Raw genomic sequence first — 22,474 nt, forward strand, 5'->3', positions numbered from 1 at the left:
TGGGTTTGAATGCTGCCTTTAGTACTTAATAGCTATGTAAACCCAGGCAAGTCACTCAATCTATCACAGTCTCAGGCTACTCATCTGTAAAATGGAGATAATAATAGCATGAAGAGCAGTGTGGCTAGTGGATATAGAGTCAACCCTGGAGTCAAGAAAATCCAAGGGTTCATTTCCTGCTTCTGACACATGCTGTTTGTGTCAAATAGTCACTGTCCAGTTATTAGCCAGGGAGGATGAGCCACTTAACCTCAGTAGTCCAGACAATTCTTTAATACTCTAAGTTGCAGCAATGTGTATCAGTAGAGAGATTTTCCTCACTGTAATTGCCCTGCACTGATGAAATCATTGGTATGAATCCAGAGTACAATCCTCATAAGACTTCTGTGTGGATCAAATAAGATGATACATGCAAAGTGCTTTGCAGATCTGATAGCAATATCTAAATGTCAATGTCATTTGTTATAACTTTCAATTTTCCTTGGAAACAGACTGTGCTATGACCTGTTGCTGGGCTACAAGAGGACAGGGATAGGGCAGAAAGGGGACAGTTGGATCTTACTTTAAAAAATAAATACAACTCACTCTCAACCTGGGGTCTTGAGAGTATGGAATAGGCAAGACTTCAGTAGCACAGTAATTTAATTTCCATTTAAAATCAGGTAGTTCTTTTTAAGTTATCTTAACTACCATGGCTTACAAAAGCTGAGCTAATAGTAGAAGGAGGACTGTATAGATATTTAATTCATCTTTTTTTTAATTTTACAAATAGCTCCTCCTTACACACTATCTCAAAGCTCTTATTCCTTTATTTAATCAACACCAACTTACTTTCTGAAGAAATAGGTTGCCCAAAATTTTTAGTAAGCCTATAGAGTACCTAGGAGTTGCCTAGGAATTTAGCTTTTTATTCTGCTGGTCAATAATTCAATATTACAGAAGGATTCTCCTGACCAAGTCTAGTTATCATAATTCTCTTGTCCATCTCCACAAATAAATGGAGTGGAAAAATGGCTCCATGAAACAACCTGGACACTATTGCTTTTTCCCATGGTGCACAAGGCCACAAACTTAAAATTATATTAAATTTCCAAATTGCTTTGATGTTGTGAATGGCCCCAAAGAACATGTTCTCTAGTACAATTGTTATGGGGGGGGGAAGGGGAGAGGGAGAGAGAGAGACAGAGAGAGAGACAGAGAGAGAGAGAGAGACAGAGAGACAGAGAGACAGAGAGACAGAGAGAGACAGAGACTTTCAGTCAAGCACTCTTCTGGGACTTATTTATATCATATGTACCACATCTTGGTATTGAGGCAAGGGAAAGATGGGAACAGTTTGAGGAAAGAAGGGTACTTTTTTATAACTAGGTAGATATATAGTATATCCCAATATTAAGCATAACCCTCCTTTCCCTAAATTAATTCTGACTCATCTTTCCCTTTGCCTCCACATCCAGATGAAGTATATAAGATGATGGAAAGATAGATTGATAGATCTGATAGAAACTAAATCCATGTTTTCTTTGGTATACTGAATCCTCAGGTGAGGAATTGCTATCAGTGGAGGTCATCAAGAACTTGGAAATTTAGAATCTTAGAAGGCTGCCTAGAGAGAAGTTGAATAACTTGTCCAGGGTCAAAAAGCCAGTATGTGTAAAATGTGAACTCCGATATTACCTGCCTTTGAGGCCAATTCCAAATCCGCTATACTATACTGCCACACATGTACACACATACACATGGAATATGTAAAATACATATATAGAGAATATATATGCACACATATATGAATATATTTTATATGCAACCATAACATCCCCCTCTCACCCTAGCTAGTCTGGGAAGAAACCAAAGGAACTCTTAAGTTGTCAAGATGATGACTCAGAAATCTAGGGCTAAGGAAAACAAAGCAAGCTTATTGGTTTTTTTTTTCTGAGTTCCCTTGTTTTCCTTCCTATTTTCAGTCATTCATTCATTCAACAAATGCTGATTTCAATTTTCCAGGTCTGTTTCCTTTTCTACTTTCAATATATGTTATGACCATATTTGTACCTTCTTCCTCAATATAATACCATCCTCAGAATCCAAAATTTGTAAGTTGTCAAAGTTTATCTTGGTACCTTGCTACCTTCCTTTCTAATTAATGTCTTTGCATGCCTCCCTGTGCACCCTATTTCCTTTAAATACCTAAGTAAGGTCTTTACTCTCACTGACTTACTTGAGGTTTTACGTTCACTGACAACTAATGTGTCAACTTAAGCTATAAGGTATTGATATATATATACATACATGTATGTATATATATGTATATATGTGTATATATACATATATATGACATAAGGTATAAGACCTCCCAGAAATGTGGGTACTTTATACAGGGAGCTCCCAAAGTTAGAAAGTCTTCAAGGCCCAAAGCTAGGAGGTTATAATGGTGGAATGACAGGCAGAAGGGATGTGGTTGGATTCAATGATCTCTAGGGTTTCTACCAGCTCTAACATTCTATGATTTTATGATCCTTAGAGAAAGGGACCCTCTAAAATCACCCTTCCTATTCCTAAGACTGGCCTGAATGTTTTTCCTTCTGAACTTTTTGACATAGACAATACCCTTTTATCATGGTTTCTTGACTTGGTCATGACACAGGTTACATATGTATGTAAGCTAAATGTAAGTATTCCTATTGGTGATGACGGTGCAGAGTTTTAATCATATGGAGGCAATAGGGAGCATGGTCCCTTTAAGGGATGCTAGGGCCCCAAGTCCTGGCCACTATTCTGGTTAGCTTCATTTTTGTTCTGTCCCCTAATGCTTTCTGGGATTTGGTCCTATAAATCTTTGCATAGCACCTAATGATGGTGAGGGAAAGGAAACAATGAGATCAAATCAGATCATGGTCTGTGATGTAGTGCACAAGTTTTATTAAATGTTGCTCATCTTGACAGCCTTTCATATTCAAAATTATTAAAAGCATAAGGAAACTGCTGAACCTTCCCTGACTAAAGAATCTTGGCCACCAAGTTAAATATCTAGTCATCTGTGTTGTACATTAAGTGTGATGGCACATATCACAGTTTGGGATTTAGATGGAAAAATCAATACCCTACAGGAAATCTACAGCTGTAGAGCAGATTTCATATCAGCCAATGCTTTCGCTGTCAGAGCCTTCTGATGACACACACTTGTATAATCCAGGCATTGATTTTTTTCTGCTCTCATTTAGCTTAATATCCCTCACCTTTTCAAGAAACTCAGAGATTTTTAAAAAGTATTTTATTGAATGAGATGAGGGAAATCCAAACACCATCCAACCTTTCAGGGTAGCATAGTAGCATCTAGCCTAGGACAAAGGACTTCAAATAAATGCCTGTGATTCAATGTACTGTCCATCTAATCCCCTGCTCTGGTTCTTCTAGGAGCCCAGGATGATTCAGAAACCATCCAGTTTTCTCTCTGCTAGATCCATCCTGGCACCCCCAGATATACAAACATTGTCTAAACCAGGGGCTATACTTGCTGTCCTAGAAGAGGAGCTATATCCTGAAGTTAAGAAAGCCCTCTGTATCCAAGGGCCCAAACTCCTACAAGTCCTTATCAAACTTGCTCTAAGATCTACTAAGCAAGCTCTAAGGACTCCACAATTATGCCCAAAATCAGTCCTTTTTGTTTCAAATCTTAACTTTTCTGGGCTTCATAAGTAGCCCTCAAACCACTATCCCTCTCACAGATGAAAAACTAGTTACATCTCTCATCAGAGAAATACTCTCTCTTGTTTTTCTTTGGCATCCTTCCCTTTTCATGGACATGGGAGTAGAGAGAGTTGAATATGTTATCAAAAATAGATCATTTCAAACAACAACCAGGAAGGCAAGGATTGTACTAGTCCCAAATCTTCCCAAACTACAACACCATATGGTGTTTAAACATGGCCCTAAGTAAACATATCTTTTTGCTAATGATAGCTGAAAAGATATTCTTTTTTTCCCCCTTCTTCCAATACAAACTGACCACAGCCAGGGCCTTTGCCAACTCATCTTCCCAATAGCAAAGGGATAGGAGAGAGAGGGGAAATATCAAAATACTTTCATTGCTTCCTTAAATAAGAAACAAACTGTCCAAAAATCACTCGATAATTGAGTACAACATTAATGGCTCCGCCTGCCTTCAACCAGGTATAGCAGAAGGTATATAGTGAAACTTTTTAAATACCATGGCTGAAGGGAAAGAGTTGCTCATTGAAAGAGTCTATATTAACAAGAGCAGAACTGAAGGATTCAGTGTCCCATTGATAAATTTAAGAAAATGTAAGGGTTCAGAGAAATTTCATTTACAAGAATTAAATCTTCCCTGCAACCAGTCAAAGTATAGCACACAGCCGATGAGTAGTGCTGTTGTAACTGAATAGGGTTATGGAGCCAAAAATAAAATAAAATAAAGTGTTTCTCTCTTTCAGCATAGTCACTGTGGCTAGAATGGACAAGAACTGTATTTTTTTCATGCTTTTCCTGCTCTTTGGACACTTTGTTTTTATGGAACAGTTGGTGTCAGAGAGAAGCCCAAAGACCGTTGCATGTGGGATTTCCTAATGCAGAGATTTGGCAGACAGGCTCTTACTGGATTAGGCCAAAAATGAAACAGAAATTAGACTACCTCGAGATATAATAACTAAGCATTCTCACTCTCATTCACTGGGAGCAAATGTTGTGCTTAAAATGCAGTTGGAAAGAAAGGAAAATTTAGGGGAAGACATAACTGAATTCATCAAACAGCTTCATTTTCAAAAGCAGTGTTTGAAATCTCTTTAAATAAATGACAATTCATTCCCTGTTTACTTTAGGTAAACAGAAAACTCATTGTGGAGTACTCATTTTGAAAAGCTAATCAAGAACATTAGGTCCCAACAGATTCATTTAATAGAAATATAATAGGCCTGCTTGCTTGCTTTTCATCTTGTCTAGCTGAAAATGCTCAAATGAACAGCAAATTAACCCTCCTTTGGAATACAGTCCTTTTCACCACTGATATCCTCTCTCTTACGACTTGTAAACATCCTCGATTCTTCTTGTCAGTGCTTTTGCTTACTTGCTTTGACTCCTTCTACACAGAAAATCAGGATGGAAAGAGCCTGATTGCATTTGGTAAGAAAGTGGCGAAATCGTTGAATTCTAAAGGGAGTACTGCGTGTAGACTCTGCTATCTTTTTTTTTTCTAGACAAAGAAAATTTTACACCTTTGTCTAAAAATAGTATACAAATATCAGGTGGGAGTGGGGTCGGGTCTTTTTAAAAGCTACATATATATAAATATGTATAAAATATATATCTCTTTATATATATAAATATATATATACACTTATTGTCTCTATGTTTTTAACTTTTCTAATCGGGGAAGGGCTGCCTATAAGCTACCATACCAAGCAGATGAATGAAACCAGGCCATTCAAGCTCTATAATCAGATATAAAAGATTTGCAAACAATTTGAGATCTTATAATTATCCAGTGATATCAGCATTTAGAACTTCTATACAGATAAAACTCTAATATTTCAAACTTATGTAATAATGTACAAACCCTTTCAAAAACTTTTTTCACTGTGCTAAAGTAACATTCTAGACTTGTTGTAAGTATGTTATTCTTACAAGTAGTTCGCAGTTATTCTTGAAGGCAAGCCTTGGAGTTTCCTTAGCATAGTGCTGCTGGGGGAAATTTTCAGCATGTCCATCTTCATCTCTAGCCTGAAGGGAAATATAATGGCCTATTTAGGGACTTACAAATAATGGAAGAAAAAAAAAAGCTAAAAGCATAACAGCTCAGATCATTAAACAAACGGGAATCCAGAAATAACAACATTATTAAGAAGTTTATTTAAATACGCAGTACGCCTTTTAGATATCAAAACTTGGGATTTTTCTTTCCTTTAAATAGCTTAGGCTGAACATGCAAATTCATTGTGTTCTAATACTTAAAACAATAAGAAACAAACCAAAATCCAATAGTTAAGCTGAAAGTCATACCACTTTAGGAGTTTCATATGACTTTTTTGCATTTTCAGGATTCCATTACATACATACTTGTTTAAACTTTTTGACATGCTCAAGCATTCTCTAGATAATGCACTTTTTTGTCGTTGTAATAGCAAGGCCATAAGAAAAGAGATTTGCATACTTATAATTGGCATCATAATACTGTTAGCGATAAACTGATTTCCCCTCTATTTTTAAATAAAGATCTGAAAGGAGCAACGGTCTAGCAAGAACAACGAGTATTCAATCAAATGCAGTAAAAAATATTTAATTAAGAAGCTGCATTAAAAGTTACTGGTTATTTTGATCTACACTGTTAATTAAGAAAGCTGAAGTTTAAATGGAGACATTAACAGAACCCATTAGCAATACCGTTTGCATACAGTATTTTCCTTCTAATCTACATCATTTTCGGGTTTGGAGTTAAAGCAAAGGGAGAAAGAAGTAGGTGAAAGGAGGAGTGTCAGCAGCACACTCATTAAGCCATTCATTTGGGCGACACTTGCACTCTGTTCCGCTCTCATCTCAACTAATCCCTAGCTGTTCACTCTCCCAGCCTCCCGAAATTCACAGATGAGCTGTCTCCCTCACATATGGCTTGCATATAATTATGCATATTCCATTTTACACTGCATTAAAATGATGAGCTCTTGGCCCCAAGCCAGCTTATTTAAATAAGCCCCAGTGAACTAAGAAAAAGAAGAGAAACACAGGAAAGCCATAGAGTAAGCAGCAGGTAGCTCTGTCTGCTGTCTTTTCAGATAAAATGTATGTCTGACACAAAGAGAACTGAAAACTACCTGTTGTGATATATGGACTGAGGCGGGGAAGATGAGTATATATCTATCAAGCCCTGACAGCCTTTATGCATTGTTTCTCCTTGATGGAGTGAAATTGGTCTGATGTTGTTGGATGTCGCTGGGAACTCTGGGAGCATTGTTTTTTGTATTGCCATTTCAGAAACAAATCCACATTTTGCAAGCCCTGGCATGCCTAGCTCATCATCATAAAGGCTTTTGCTTCCCACTGTAGGGATGGATGGGAGTTAGGATGGAATACTTCAGAAGAGGGAATGACAAGGCCACTAGTATTTGGGTCACAGAAGGATTAGGGAGGGTGTTTTTTTTTAATTGATTTATTTTAAGAATTAGGAGTGCCCCCCATTTTGGATTCAATGCCTCTTTTATCGAACCTTTTCCTGATGCCCAAAGCAGTTGACATTAGAGGAGAAAAAAAAATGCAGTGTGAGGGTCCAAGCTGTGTAAAAACTGTCTCTTCCTGAGTGTTTAGCATCTTGATTCGATAGATACCAATTTAAACTGTCCACAGTTTTACTCAAAGTAAAACTGATACTCAGGGTGTTCATTCTACTCTATGTCAGGGTGACCTGATAACACATGATACAGGGTTACACATACTATGTACTATATCAGGATGACCTATTTAAGGAAATGTGGCCTTAAGTTGGGCCGGTTACAAATCTTTCATTACTTGCCTCTCCTATGGGAAATCTTTCCAGATTCCCTTAGCTCTTAGTGTTCACTCCCTCCTTCCCAAATTATCAAGTATATGCTTATCTGCAAACCTAGTAAACCCCTGCCCTGCTCCCAACACAATATAACTCTATAGTATATTCTAACTCTACAGTAATTCCCAGTAGAATATAAGCTTCTTGAGGGTAGAGACTATTTTTCATTTTTGTCTTTGTCTTTTTTCTTTTGCTTTTGCCTAGTGCAATTGCACACAGTAGGTGCTGAATTGGATTAGGTTGTGGTGAACGTGATGGTTAGGAGAAAAAAATGGAATGCTTCAACAAAAGAAATATTTTTTGATGCCTACAGCAAGTAATGGACACTGCTACATGAAACTCCGCTTGTAATGCTTGGCTCTTATAAATAGATTGTAAACACCTCGCTACATTGCAACTTCCTAGAAGGTAGGAACCATGTCTAATTTATCTTTGTTTCCCCACAGTGCCTAATACATAATAGGCACTCAGTAAATGTTTGCTGGTACATGGATGAACACTGATGTGTGCTGAACTTAAAAATCTGCTATAAGCAGTTCTCACAAAAATGACATTAGATTAGGCAGAAGGACTTCAGTGAGTCCTTTTACATTCTTAGTGTGTTGTGTTACATATGCCTGAAAACACATTTTGCATATAGTTATTACAGGGGCCAGTGTGTTTTCATATGTATGTCTATATTCACGATATATATGTATCTTATATATAAATATTCATAAGCTAGAATGTGTTTATTATACATGTACTATGCATACACATACATACACACCAGATGCCTGGTGATATTGTCAACATTGCTGATTAAAAATAAAAATAAATTTATTTCCTTTACATGTAAGTCTCTTATGAGTTGTTGGGTTTTTTTAAATTGCTATATTACGTAGGTCTTAAATTTGTCTATTCACAACAATTAGCTCAGTATTTACAGTTCATAATTCACAGGTTAAATAAAGTATTAAAATATGACCCACTAATGCTCAATGTTCTAGAAACTTTCCTAGGAGGCATGTGTGGTTTGGTATAAGAAATAAAGAAACTTATGGAATGCCAGCTCCCTGAAGGGACTTTAGAGATGATCCAATTTAATCCTCTCACATTAAAGGTGGGGAAACTGAGGCTCAAGCATGTGAGGTGATGTGCCCAGGCTCAAATGGTTATAGAGTCTCTGGCCTCACAGTGCAACGTTCCCACCACATGCTGCTAGGGGGTCTCTTGCAACTTGAACCATACTGTTTTCACAGCTTGTCTTATAAGATCTTCCATTTTTTTCTCTGTATCACACATCCCTGTCACTGGAAAGTGCCTGAACCTCTGACAATTAATCTGACTACATAGTTAAAGAAATTCCATCCTACAACCATTTGCTTGGTATCCATCACACAACCACGGAAATGGAAAACACACATAGTGAAAGGAAACTCAACACCACCACCCACATGCACACCATCACACACATACATACACACCCCAGCACCACCACCACCACCAAAAATAATCCTCACAGTGTTCTGAATTTCTAAATGGTCTAAAGTTTTAAACTTCACTAAGGACTAAGAGAAGTTAGGTATAATCATCTAAAAAAACAAGTTTTAGGTGACAAGAGGTGTCCTGCTCCCTTCTCTCTTGGGAATAGAAATAATTCGCTTGATAGCTGCGTGATCTAGAGGGGTACAGTCAAATCTTTTGAGTGGTCTGCCATGTACCACTAGAGGGGATAAGGGATATATGTGGCTCTCAGAAGAATGTTATATTTGAGTTGGGAAATGTTATTCTAGGAACAGCTTAGCACTGCCTGGCATATAGTAGGTTCTTGTTGACTTGACTTGAAGTGTTATATGATGGGCTATTTTTCCAGCTTAACTGCTGATTAGAGAGGAGTCACCCTAAAAAAATTTGGAGAACTTCAGTTCATACTTGCTTCTCACAGGCCATTTATGAATAATCATGATTGAGAATACATAGCAGTCATAGGATCATAGTTTCAGAGTTGGAAGGGAACTTACAGGCCAAATTGTCCAGCTTCCTCCTTTTATAGATGAGGATGGACCGATGGAGGTTAAATAAGTTGCTTGAGGCCACACACATACAGATGGGTGTTTAGTTCCTCCCTACCACAAATGCTACACTATTTATTTTTATAAGAGTCAGTGGAAGGATCTGATTCTAACACCAGTATTCTTTTGCTGCTTCCTAAGAGCTAAATTAATGCCTGCATGATAGCTACCATATATTCCATTCATTACTTGATTGGCTTATGATTTTAAATGAATCAAAGATATAGAGCTAGAAGGAACCTCAGAGAGCATCTCTCATCTCAGAGACCATCTAGTCCAAACCCATCACTTTATAGAGGAAACAAAGGCCTACGTATGTTAAGTGACTTTGCTCAAGGTCACTCAGGCCATACGTATCAGATGGGGGATTTGAACCCAGGGCCTCTGACTTCAGAGCCAGTGATGTTCCCAACTGTATTGTACTGCCTCCCTCTGACTTCTTCCTGCCTTAGTAGATGCTCTTCATGAGCTGCTGAAAAATGTCACCACCTGGTGGCCAACCTTCTGCCACTGAGCTTCCACAAATCTAGGTAGGCTGGCCCGTAATTCAGCACCGAGTCTATAGTTAAAACCTATCCATAGTCCACTGGCTTTGAGAACCTAGGATCTCTTCCAGGCCCTGGTTACATGACAGAGTAAATCTTCAGGGGAGATATTAATACCAAGGCAAAATCTGTTCTCCTTTTTTGTAGGTTGCTTTCAAAGCTCTGATAACTGCCTCAGCAATCAACTGCCCATGCTGACTTTTTCAATTAAACATAAGAGGTTTTATCAGCAACCCTACGACATCATTCAGAGCACTCTCAGACTTGACCAAATATCCCTCTCTACTTGTAGCAGCAAAGACTACCAAATAAGCACTGTCATGCATGGTTGGTGGTGCCATCTTTGGCCCAAGAAAGCTGAAGAGATCTTTCTGAGAGAGAGATGGAAACAAGAGGAAATGCTTGATTCAGGGTGGCAGGAGAGACAAGGCTAGGTCCGGCAGCACATTCCTAAGGGCCTCTATAGGGAACATAAGAAAAGTTCTCCATTCTTTCATATGGGACAGATGGAGCCCAACTCCCTTTGAATGGATCATACCACTTCACTGGAGTGCTAGGCAAAAATCCCTGGGAACTTCCTCTCCCAAGCTGCAGAATTCCTCCAGGAAGATTCCTGAACCTCTGGCTGTGGTCATTGTCTTCTTCCATATCTATGCCTGGATACAGTAGAGCCCCATATTAATGTTGAGGTCCAGGGACAAGAAAAGCACTTAAGTTACAGACTTGCTGGCAGGGTGAGAGAATGGCAATATATGAAACACAAGTTGGACCAAAATATAACTGAAATCATGAGGTACTTTAGAATTTTTTTCCTTCTATACTTCTTCATAAGTAACTATACCCTTGCTAAGGCATTGTGTACTTGCTTTAAATATAGCATAAGGAGGAGTTGATCCTAGTGTTTTCATAAGAAATGTTACTGTCAGATCAAAGGAATATTTTTTACCTATTATTATTGTGAGTTGCTTTCACTTCAAGACACAAAAAAGAAATCAAATAAAAATCCCCAAATTGCATTATAGTGGGAAAGGGTTTTACCATTTAGCTGCCTGTCATACATACAATTTTAAAAGGAAATTGCAGGCATCTTGGGTATTAAAAGAGATGAAGGAATATTCAATAAATGGTAAAGGGGAAGAAAGCTTAAAGTACTGGCCTATGGAACAAAAGTTAGCATTTATTTACACATCACTTTGAAGTTTACAAAGTGATTTTCAATCTTGGAATTCCAAATTCCAATTCCAATTATTAGCTTGGTTTATCCTCATAACAAACCTGAAAGGGAGGTACTATTATTTCCCCCATTTTACATATAAGGAAACTGAGGCAGGCAGAGGTTTAAGTGACTTGCCCAGGGTTACATAGCTAGTCTTTCTGACTCTATGACTAGTGATTTTCCCTAGCACTGTGTCATCCACCTGCCTTATACCTTAACACCTCTAGCCTAAACAAATTCAATACCTCATTTTTTAGTTCATTTCTGCAAATATCACCAATTCTGTGCTTTTATTTAATTTATCACACAATTTTATTAATGTGTGTTATTTTATTTTATGGCTTGCAGTAAAAGTTTTCTCATACACTTAGACCAGAGATTTTATTATCTATTTGATATTCAAAGTCTGCATTATTTCTTCTGGTTTCATTGCTGTAGGTTACGCCTTGCTGAAGAAACTCCCCTCTACCAATGCAAGTCTGTATCTTCTCCAAATCTAGAGTTTCACAGTTGCATCAGGTACTGAGTCATTAAGGGATTTGCCCAGGCTCACATAGCAAATATGTGTCAGAGGCAAGACATGACTCCAGGTTTTCCAGGCCAGCTCTCTATTCATTTTGCAAACCCCCTTCAAACCCTAGAGTCACAGAATCAGAATAAGAGCTGGACGATGTCATCTTATAATTGAGGCCCACAGACATGGAATGACTTGTCCCGATGAACAGCTATAACATAACAACTATTGGCTACACAATATACCTTAGCTGGTTATTTCTCCCACCTGATTGGCAAAGATTAGCTGGGAAAAGGTAACACTGTTACATTTCCTAAGCAACTAAGCTAACATGATGTGGGGAGGACAAAATTAATCAAACTGCAATTACACAAAAATCATAGTTTATATGAAAGGCAGTAGCACATAGAGTTGGCCTCCAAGCAAGGACTGACCTGGGTTCAAGTCCAGCCTATGACATACTGACTATGTGACCCTGGGCAAGTCACTTATCAACTTAGTGCTCTAGGAAACTCTCTATAACTATGATGGCAGAAGTGTTGACCTATATTAGGATAAACTGGCACATTTATACCAATAAAATCACAGGTTCGGTCCCTATGTGTAACAGTTTATAGAGCACTTCTCTGGCAACAATCCTGTGATGCAGGTATTTTATGCAGTGTTATTAGTCCTTGGGAGGTAGATGGCTTCATGGACAGAGCACCCTTAGTTCAGGAGGCCCTTAATTCAAATCTGGCCTCAGATACTTACTAGTTCTGTGAACCTGGGCAAATCACTTAAACCTGTCTGCCTCTGTTTCCTCATATGTAAAATGAGCTGGAGAAGAAAATGGCAAACCACTCCAGTATCTTTGCCAAGCAAACCCTACATGGGGTCACAAAGAGTTGAACACAGCTGAAGAACAACTAAAAATTATTAGTCTTGTTTTATAGATGAAGAAACTGAGGCATAAGGAACTCGAGGGACTTGGTGATGGTCACACTCAGCTAGTAGGAGTCAGAGTCAAGATTTCATCCCTGGTCTCCTAACTCTACTGGCCAAACCACAGCAGATTGTGTGTCCGTAAGATTCTAAAACCCCTCTCCTGAGTTTAAAAAAAAAAAACTAGGTATAGCTAGGTGGCGCAGTGGATAGAGCTCTGGCCTTGGAGTCAGGAGCACCTGAGTTCAAATCTGGCCTCAGACACTTGACATTTACTAGCTGTGTGACCCTGGGCAAGTCGCTTAACCCCATCGCCTAGCAAAAAGCAATTAAAAAAAAAAAGCAAGTATTCTCCCAGGTAGGTGACTAATGAAACACAGGTTCCTATGATTCTATGTGACAAATGTGTCAATGGGCATACATTGCAGAATCAAATTAGTTAGTTCATTTGAATAATAATCATAAAAATTGACATATATTTATGTTTTACAAAATCTCCATTCAGGAGATCTTTCAAAGATTTCTCCTGATGCCTCATCAGAAGGTATGGAGATGATCCTGGATTCTCAATGTCTATAACAGCAGTGGGTAAATCCTGGCAGATCCTATTCATACAGAAAAGCTTCCAACACAAGTGTCATGATAGACTGTATGCCTGTTGTCCTAGGACCAGAATAGCCAAGACTAAAGACGCTAGTCACCAGGATGGCCACAAGAGGATGAATTTTTCAGCCACGGATACTAAGTCATAGAGCAAGCTCCATCTCTGCTGATGACAATAGGAGCCACACTGGTAAAATCACAGATCTTTTCAAGTATTGAATGGCTTGCTAAGCAATTTTCCAATACTATCTCAACTGATCCCTGTGAAGTAGGGATGTATAAGCAGAAAATGTTGCCATCCTCACTTTCACAAACATAATCTTCTTGAATTGAATCTGCCTCCATTTTAAAGATGAGGCAGATTCCTGGGGCTCAAGAAGGTTAAATTACTTGCCCAAGATATGGCAACAGTTCAAAAAGCCTTCTCCATTTTTTAGGATTCTGGACCTCCTGCTTCCTGGCACTCCTAACCTTGCTCTTTTCTGAAAGCTTCCATGATTTATTCTGGAAACTTCCATGTCCCATGGCCTCACTAGCCAGGCCCTAGTGCCTGCTTACCAGTGATATTAGAGATGGGGAACCCATCAGAGGGACCTTATTGAGAACTTTCCCTCAGTAAAAACTATGGCCTTTGTCTGCTTGGTACAGAGGATATGGGAACCCAGCTATGTCACATAGTATCTAGAAGGAGTGATGGAAAGCAGGTGAAACTTGGTGTGCCAAGTCCAAGGGTAGCCTCTGCCCAAGAGCTCACTGATCCTCTTCCTCCTTCAAGTACAGCCTGAAGGCTGTCACATCATGATCTGAAAAATTCCTCCATTGTCTTTCCTTTGTTGCTCCTTCTTCCCATGATCTTACCCATGGGAGTCTTATTTTAGTCCCTGAGCCTTCCCTTGTGGGAGTAAAAACTCACCATGATAAAGCTCAGTGGATCTTTGCCTCATTGTCCTATCTGACTCTTATGAATTAAGGGCCGAAACTATTTGTCTGAGATAAGTCATGTAGCTAGCAAGCAAGCCAAGGCTCAAACCCAAGTCTTCTAGAGAAATCAATAATTGTGCATTTCAACTCTATTTAATTAAAGTTTTAATGCTAGTGAAGAAAAGAGAGAAGAGGTTGGGTTTATATTTTGTTGATATTTTTAAAAATCAGCGGGATTAGAGTCTTTTTTTCAATGTATAGAAAGTTACCAACTCAGACAACTTATAGAATTTCAATCCCATTAATTTCCATTACCTCCATTATGACCTTTGCTGAAATACAGAGGAGTTCATAAAACTAGAAGGGGATTTGGGCATGACCCAGGCCCAGTAGCTCAGAAAGGAATAGATCCTTGTACCATCTTGTATTGTATTTATTGGTGTACCACTCCTTATCCCTACTAACCTTGGCAGCTGAGCCTTACTTCCTGGAGTAGGTTTAGCTCCACCCACTGACTCTGACTCTGGAACAAATCCTGGAGCTCTATGGAAATAGGTCATGCATTGCATTGAGAAGGTCTTGCCATGACCTTGTAACCAGGTCCTTTTACCCAGAGGAGAGGACATAGATAAATAGAGACAAGTAAAGTAACTGGTGGAATATCCATAAGCCAAGGCCCTTATTTCATAGGAATTCTACCCAACCCCTGTTTTTGTCCTTATAATAGCCAGCATTTATATGGTGTTTTAAGATTTGCAAGGCATTTCACCTATATGATGTCATTTGATCCTCACAATAATCTTGGAAGGCAAGTGCTAGTATTATCCCTATTTTAGGGATGAGGAAACTGAGGCTGAGAAAGGTTAAGTGATTTGCCTTGTATCACACAACTAATAAGTGTCTAAGACAAGATTTGAATTCAGGTCTTCTAGACTCCCAAATTAGCAATTGATTGATCTGCTAAGCTACCTGGCTGCTAGTCCTAGATGAGTATATTTGTAAGAGGCAGTAGTTCCCTTTTTCTACCTCATTATGAAACCACAGGTTCACTAATATCTCTGAGCAATCTGGTAGTCGGTCTATTATTGGCTGAATAGAGCCACATTCTGGGAATAGTTTAAGTATGAAGCCACCTTTCCCTGGCTCAGGAAAATATAGAACCCAAAGGTAACAGTAAGGTAGGTCAAAGACCCGTATTGTCTTCTTGTGCCCTTCTCGTATGACTACATATATCTATATCTATATCTATACATATGTATGTATATATGTGTGTATGTGTGTGTGTACACTACACGGTTTATATATCATTCCACAAACTCTGTACTTAGACCAACTTAGTGTAAGGCTTTATGTTTCCTATTATCATGAATGTAATTAGTACATAATACACCTTGATACCCTAGTTCTGGTGGCTAGGTTTTTGCCCTGTTCTTCAAATTCCATAATTATACCCTTATAACTCAGTTTCTACCTTGTGCCCCAGTTTCTCAATGGTTGAGTATTCTACCTTGAAGCCCAGAAACTAGTCAATGGATTTCCTATCCCTTATCCCCAGTCTCCTAATGGCTAAGTCCCCAATATCTGTTACCTGACCTTCCAAATACCAACTTCCTACCTACCTCACCCTCTACCAAGTGACTTTCCCTTGAATCTTCTAATCAATTCTATCATCTGTCTTTGAATATGTAATTCATCTATCTTCCACATCAGACTGGACTTGGACCTTGGCCAATGATACTTTTCCCCTTTTGCAGTTTTCCTCACAGGCTGATCTACCAATTTCAGAGTTACCTTCAGATTCATCCTTACAAGGCTGTCCTTAGAATAACTCACCCCAAGCTTTGCTCCCATATTCTGTTCCTTGTCCTTACTTGTTTTCTTGGATTCCTTTTGCTGAAATTTCCTAGTTTCGCCCCATGCTAGATCACTGGTCATGGCATATTCTACACTAGATCAGGTCTTAACTTATTTTTGTATTTACTGAGAGAAATAGTTATTTCTCTCTCATATTAATAGCCAATTATTAAAATTGGGGAGACCCCAGCTTTTTTTTTCCTTGTCTTATTTCCTTGTCCAATCCCTCAAAGACTGGGCTGATGGAAGACAGGATTAATATTCTCTTCATTCTGGGTATTGCTATCCATCCAACTTGATCACAATTCTAATCTAAGGTGTAACTCCCTTCTTCTCAGGCTTGGGTGGGGGATACAGATTCTTTGTTTAGTTTGCCCAAGTCTGGGGATAAAAGTAAATGACATAATCGAAGTTCATTAGAATAAGTCTATCCCCTCATTGGAATATTCATTTTTCTCATTAATTGTTAAGTAATCAGAGTTGATTGCCACCCTTTGGAACACCCCTTTTCCGAGAGTATATAAGCCATGAGCCTGCTGCCATGATTGTCTTTAGCATTTGAGAGTGTCACAGACCTCCTTTTACTAAAATGCTGGCATTATTAATAAATGACTACCCAGAAATTATGTCTCTCAAACTTTATAACCATCACATTTCCCACAATGACTTGTCCATAACTGCCATAATGAATGAACTGTGCATTCTTTCATAAACCAAGATAAGCATCCATAGTATCACATTTTCCTCCATTGTGAAACACCTGCCTCTAAACATCACTTGTACCTTTGCAAGCATTTAAGTTGTCAGGCTTCTCTCAAGCAGATAGCAAGTCATATCTCACTATAATAAACAATGGTTTCTCTATCTGACTCAAATGAAGGAGAAATCCAAGTCTCCTGCGAATAATGAAATCATTCCTATCATTCTATTACTTGTTGAATATTTGGTCAAACCCATTACCATTCAGAAGCAGTCATTATGGGGGCTTACAAATTCATACCTTTCCTTTTACTACTGATCAGGTATGCATGGCTGTTGGCCCTTTTATGCCTGCTGTTCACAGAATTCAATTCAATCTAATTCAACAAACATTTATTAAACATCTACTATACATATAATAATAGCAAATACCTATATGTGCTCCAAAGTTTACAAAGTATTTTGCATATATTATCTTATTTGGGCCATAAGAGAACCCTGGGAGGTAGGTGCTATTACTATCCCCATTTCATATATGGGTAACTGAGGTAGACAGAAGTTAAGGGACTTGCCTAGGGTCACACAGCAAGTATATGAGGCTAGGTTTGAACTCAGGTCTCCCTGACTCCAAGCCCAATTCTAACCGTTTTGCCACTTTTTACCAAATACTATATGAGAAGACAAAATTAAAAGAGTACGTGTCCTAGAGATGCTTACATACTGCTGAGGGGACACATGTACACTAGTTAAGTATTGAGAAGGGACAGATACCTAAAAAATGGAGGGGGTAACCAGAGAAGGCTTCATAAAGGAGGTGACCCCTGAGCTAAGCCTTGAAGGCTGACAAGGATTTCCAGAAGCAGAAATAAGGACAGAATCCATAATGATTGCTTCAAATGCATGGAAGCAGAATGTTGTTTGGAGGAAATGATAAGCAGTCCAACTTTCCTGGAGCATGGAGTTCATAAAGCGGAGGAGTATTATAAAAAGTTGAAAAGGTAGGTGAGGGAGAAATTAGTGGAGGGACTTAGAGGCCACAGAAAGAAGCCTGCATTTTGTTCCATATGTCATGACGAGACACTGAGGTTTTTGAAGAGTGGAATGGTATAGTCAGACAACTTGGAAAGATGATTTTGGTAGCTATATGGAGGATGGATTGGTGAGAGGGGGGAAGACTGGAAGAAGGGACATCAATTAACAGGCTATTAGAACCGTCCAGATGAAACATGTGAGGGCCTGAACTAGAGGGGTGGCTATGTGAGTGGAGAGAAGGGGGAGGACATGAGATTACATAAACATAGAATCAATAAGACTTGCCAACTCATTGGGTTTTTTGGGGAGGGGTGGGGGAGGGAAACAGGAGTCCTTAATTTGGGGCATGTGAACTTGCTTTCTTTTTATATTTTGATTGCTATATCTATATAATTTGTTTCCTTTGTAAATCCTGTGTATTTTATTTTATGTGTTTAAGAACATTATTCTGGGAAGGAATGCACAGGCTTCACCAGACTGCCCAGGAGGCGTATGGCACAAAAAGGCTAAGAACCTCTACTCTAACATGGCTCTCAGCCTACAAAGCTGACTGATTGTGAGGATGGTTAGCACGTTCAATAGAACTGAAGAGGTTTAGAGGAAGGAAAGGATTAGAAGACTAATGTGGGGAAGTCCTGATCTTGTGTTTATTAACAAAATTAATCCATTCCCACTCGACATGATAAACAGAGGGAAAGGCTATTTCCCCTGCAAATTTCCATTAATCCTATACCCTCACTCAGCTGGTGACCAGACAGATTGCCTCTGATCTTCCTTCTGTGATAAGTCATACAGCAGTGATAGATGAGAAGTACTTATTTGTAGCATCTGTGTGTGTGTCTGTCTCTGTGCATCTCTGTCTCTCTTCTATCTTTTCTCTCTTTCTCTGTCTCTGTCTCTCTGTCCTCTATCTCTCTTTCTCTTCTCTCTGCCTTTTTTCTCTCCCTTCTCTCTCTGTCTCTGCCTCTCTCATTCTGTGTAACCCTTTATAGCTATAATAAATTTCTAATATTCCATTTTAAGCCTTAAAAGAATAATGGTAACAAATATGCAATATAAAGATAATATGAAGGCAATATTGTTTATTGCCTCTATTTCCTTGAAGGAGGTGTCAAGTCATAGCCATGTAGAGCTTGCACAGAAATGAGTCAATGGGAGAGATCTCTCGCTTGACTAATGACTGTCCTTACTCAGGGAGAGAAATGGGTTGCATGACAGTTATGGGAATAGATTCAATATTAGCCTGAAATACAGCTATTCCATGCATGAAAACATATTAAGTTCTTTCTCACAGATTCCAGCAGTGTCTCAACTAACCCATCCTTGTTGCCATGTGGTCCTGAAAATCCCTCTGTTTGGGTTTTTAAAAAAAAATATTTATCTATTTTCTTTCATGAGACAGATGACCCTTTTTGATTTATTGTGTGCTATTCTTTATTAGGTAACTTGAGTGCTTTTGTTCTGTTAAACATATTAGGAGAGAAGGCCCTACAGGACAGATAGGAGCTGGAGAGCTGGCAAAAGCTGAAGGGAGATACGAATGCTTCCCATTTACCTCCCAATGAGGTCAGGCAACCACCACAATTCAGTTGTATGCCTGACTACTCAGTGGTTCACAATCTACTTTGTGGATTTGTGAGAGGTGGAATGGCCATGATGCAATGGGTCTTGAATTTTTTTTATTTATTGCTCATAGCACAGTATTCTTTGCCATAAAGAATAGTGTGTAGCACACTGGACACTTAAGTTAGCAACACTAGGAGAGAGTTGGGTGCATCAAGCATGCAAAGTTTCCCTTAAATAAGAATAATTTTCAGTGAGTTCTTTGTGAATTCAAGGTTTGATGTCTTCTGAGGTTCGTGTATACATGTAATGGGTAAGTATAGTTTGCAAATATTAGATTTATCATACTATATATGAATATGTGTGTATATATATACATATATGTACATATGTATGTGTATGCTGGGTAAGCAAAATTTTTATTTTAAAAATCAGTTATAGATTTCCTTTTGTCTGCAAGAATATTATACCCCAAATTTCACAGCCCATGTACTGACTCACAAAATCCAGGTGTGATGCAGTATAAGGGCATAATAGATAGAACTCTGGACCTACAGTCAAGAACACCTGAGTTCCAATCCTTCTTGATATACTTGCTGGCTGTGTGACCATGGTAAGTAACTGAATGTCTCAGAACCTCAGTTTCCTCAATGGCAATAATAGTAGTACCTGCCCCACAGATTTTGGGGAAGGATCAAAAAATATGTGTGTAAGTGATTTGGAAATTTTTAAAGGCTATAAAAATGGGAGCTATTATTTAAACTCTTTAACTTCTGATAGAAGTTTAGAATTTTTAAATTCTTAAATATTCCTATCGCTTACTTTTTCAGACATTCCACCATTCTACTGGCAAATGTGTAAGGAAAAGAAAACGAGGTGGTGAAACAAATGTTACTTGTTAAGTCCCAGGGATTTTATTTGCTTGCTTTTGACCTGGGATTTCATCAGTGTAGGAAATATTCAGTATAGATTGGTGTCTTTTGTTGTTGTTGTGGGGGGGGGGTTGAGGGGAAGAAACTGAATCTAGAAAGATCATAGCTAATCACAAGCTTGATTCCACTGCTGATCAGCACAGAAGCTTTGAAATTCTCCTTTCTGACATGGGCTGGTTTGCCCCTACTTAGGTGACCTGGTGGCCTCCCATCCATTCCCTTACCCTGCCAAGTCTCAGCAGTTTACCATATTGGTGCCAAACTTAGTTCAGACATCCACTCAGCTTTACCCCTTGCAGCTCAAAACTCCTGAGCGCAAGAAATCCACCAGCCTCAGCTTCCCCAGGAGCAAGGCCTAGAGGCATGTATGACCACACCTGAAAGGTTGGTGAGTCTTGGTTAAAAAGTTTATATTACTGGCTACCTTGAGGCATTTGGCTTACATGAGGATTTCAGTCAATTGTGTTAATTTAGTAAATAGAGAAATTTGGAATCAGGAAGAAATAGGTTTGAATTTTGTCTCTGAAACCACACGGTCATTAATATCTCTGGGCCATCTGGTGGTCAGGCTATTATTGGCTGGACAGAGCCCACCTTCTGGGAGCAATTAAGTGTGAAAACACATTTCCCTAGGCCAGAAAAAGAGGGGACCCAACAGGTGGCACTGAGATAGATAAAGGAGGAGGGTAAAAGAAAAGGTGATGAGAAGGTAATAATTATATATTAACTACCATCTATGTGCCAGGTAATGTACCAAGTGATTTACAAATATAATCTCATTTGATCCACACAACAACCCGGGGGAAGTAGATGCTATTATTATATCCATTTTACAGGTAAGGAAACTGAGGCAAACAGTTAAGTGACATGCCCAGAGTCACACAGCTAGTGTTTGAGTCTAGATGTACACAGTCTTTATGTTCCTTCTCTGACTATCCCCATGTATTTCAATAAGACAATTCACCCTTATGAACCTATAAAATGGGGACAATTTATTGCATCTCTAGTACCAACCTCACAGAAGTTGTTACAAGGCTCAAATGAGTTAATGTATATGAAACACTTTACAAGCTTTAAAAGTATTCTATAAATGCCAGCTCTTATTATAACCCTCAACTGTCAGTGAGAACTTCTTAATGTTGTTCAGTCATTTGTCAGTCATGTCTGACTCTCTGTGACCCCATTTGGGGTTTTCTTGGCAAAGATACTGGAGTGGTTTGCTTCTCCATTTCCTTCTTCAGCTCATTTTACAGATGAGGAAACTGAGGCAAATGGGGTTAAGTGACTTGCCCAAGATATAAGGATATAATGATGTTGAAGGCCAGATTTGAACTCATGGAGAGGAGTCTTCCTGACTCTAGGCCTGGCACTCTATCGACTGTCCCACCTAGCTGCCCATGGTGAAAAAAAGGTAGGTGGACTTGAGGCCATTAGAAATGAGGAAGAACGTGAAACAGGCAAGGAGAACATTGGGAGAGTCCAACAGTAAGACTCTTAAGAATCCAGATACTAAAGATTAGAATAACTACTAAAAATCTTTCCAAAATAATCCTAAAATGTGATTTAGAAACCATTACTAATCTGATTATAGCACAATTCAAGATATCATCCGACATAAGCCAACCTAAAATGTAATCAGTATAAAAATCGACTGTAAACTTCAAAATTATAAATGTTAGAGAAATTTATTGCATTAAAAAAAGGAGGGCATTGTAACATCAAATGCAAACAGAAGAGGGGTGGTCTGTCTACAGCCTAGTAACAGGAGAGGCAGTGAGTAAGGATTTGCCAGGGTGTCTTTAGCCCTGACCAAAAGAGATCCCTGGCCAGCAAACATAAATATTCAGTAGACTTGGCAAGTTTATCCAAATAATGGAAAAGGGTGAGTCATTACCATGGCCTGATGAAAAGGTCTCTTATGATCATTCAACTTCCTTTACCCTAATTCTCTATTCACTAAGAAATCTTGTGATTAGTGATTGGGTTTCCCAAATTATTCAATACCGAGCAGAGGGTATTCTGATCAACTAATACATCTGGCAACTCTGGCAAATCTGTTTCCCAGTAG

The 22,474-nt window shown here is 38.7% G+C and overlaps 1 protein-coding gene across 1 annotated transcript in view; it reads right to left on the reverse strand.

Annotated features, from left to right (window-relative positions):
• SOBP (sine oculis binding protein homolog) overlaps positions 1-22,474 on the reverse strand; it is a 225,915-nt gene that overhangs the window by 85,457 nt on the left and 117,984 nt on the right. Inside the window, 1 exon segment of the mRNA XM_021008078.2 lies at positions 5,638-5,733. Within this exon segment, the coding sequence (XP_020863737.1) occupies positions 5,638-5,733 (96 nt within the window).

This window comes from Phascolarctos cinereus, unplaced genomic scaffold, assembly GCF_003287225.1.
Source record: "Phascolarctos cinereus isolate Bilbo 61053 unplaced genomic scaffold, phaCin_HiC Scaffold_5;HRSCAF=322, whole genome shotgun sequence".
Taxonomy (NCBI): Eukaryota; Metazoa; Chordata; class Mammalia; order Diprotodontia; family Phascolarctidae; genus Phascolarctos; species Phascolarctos cinereus.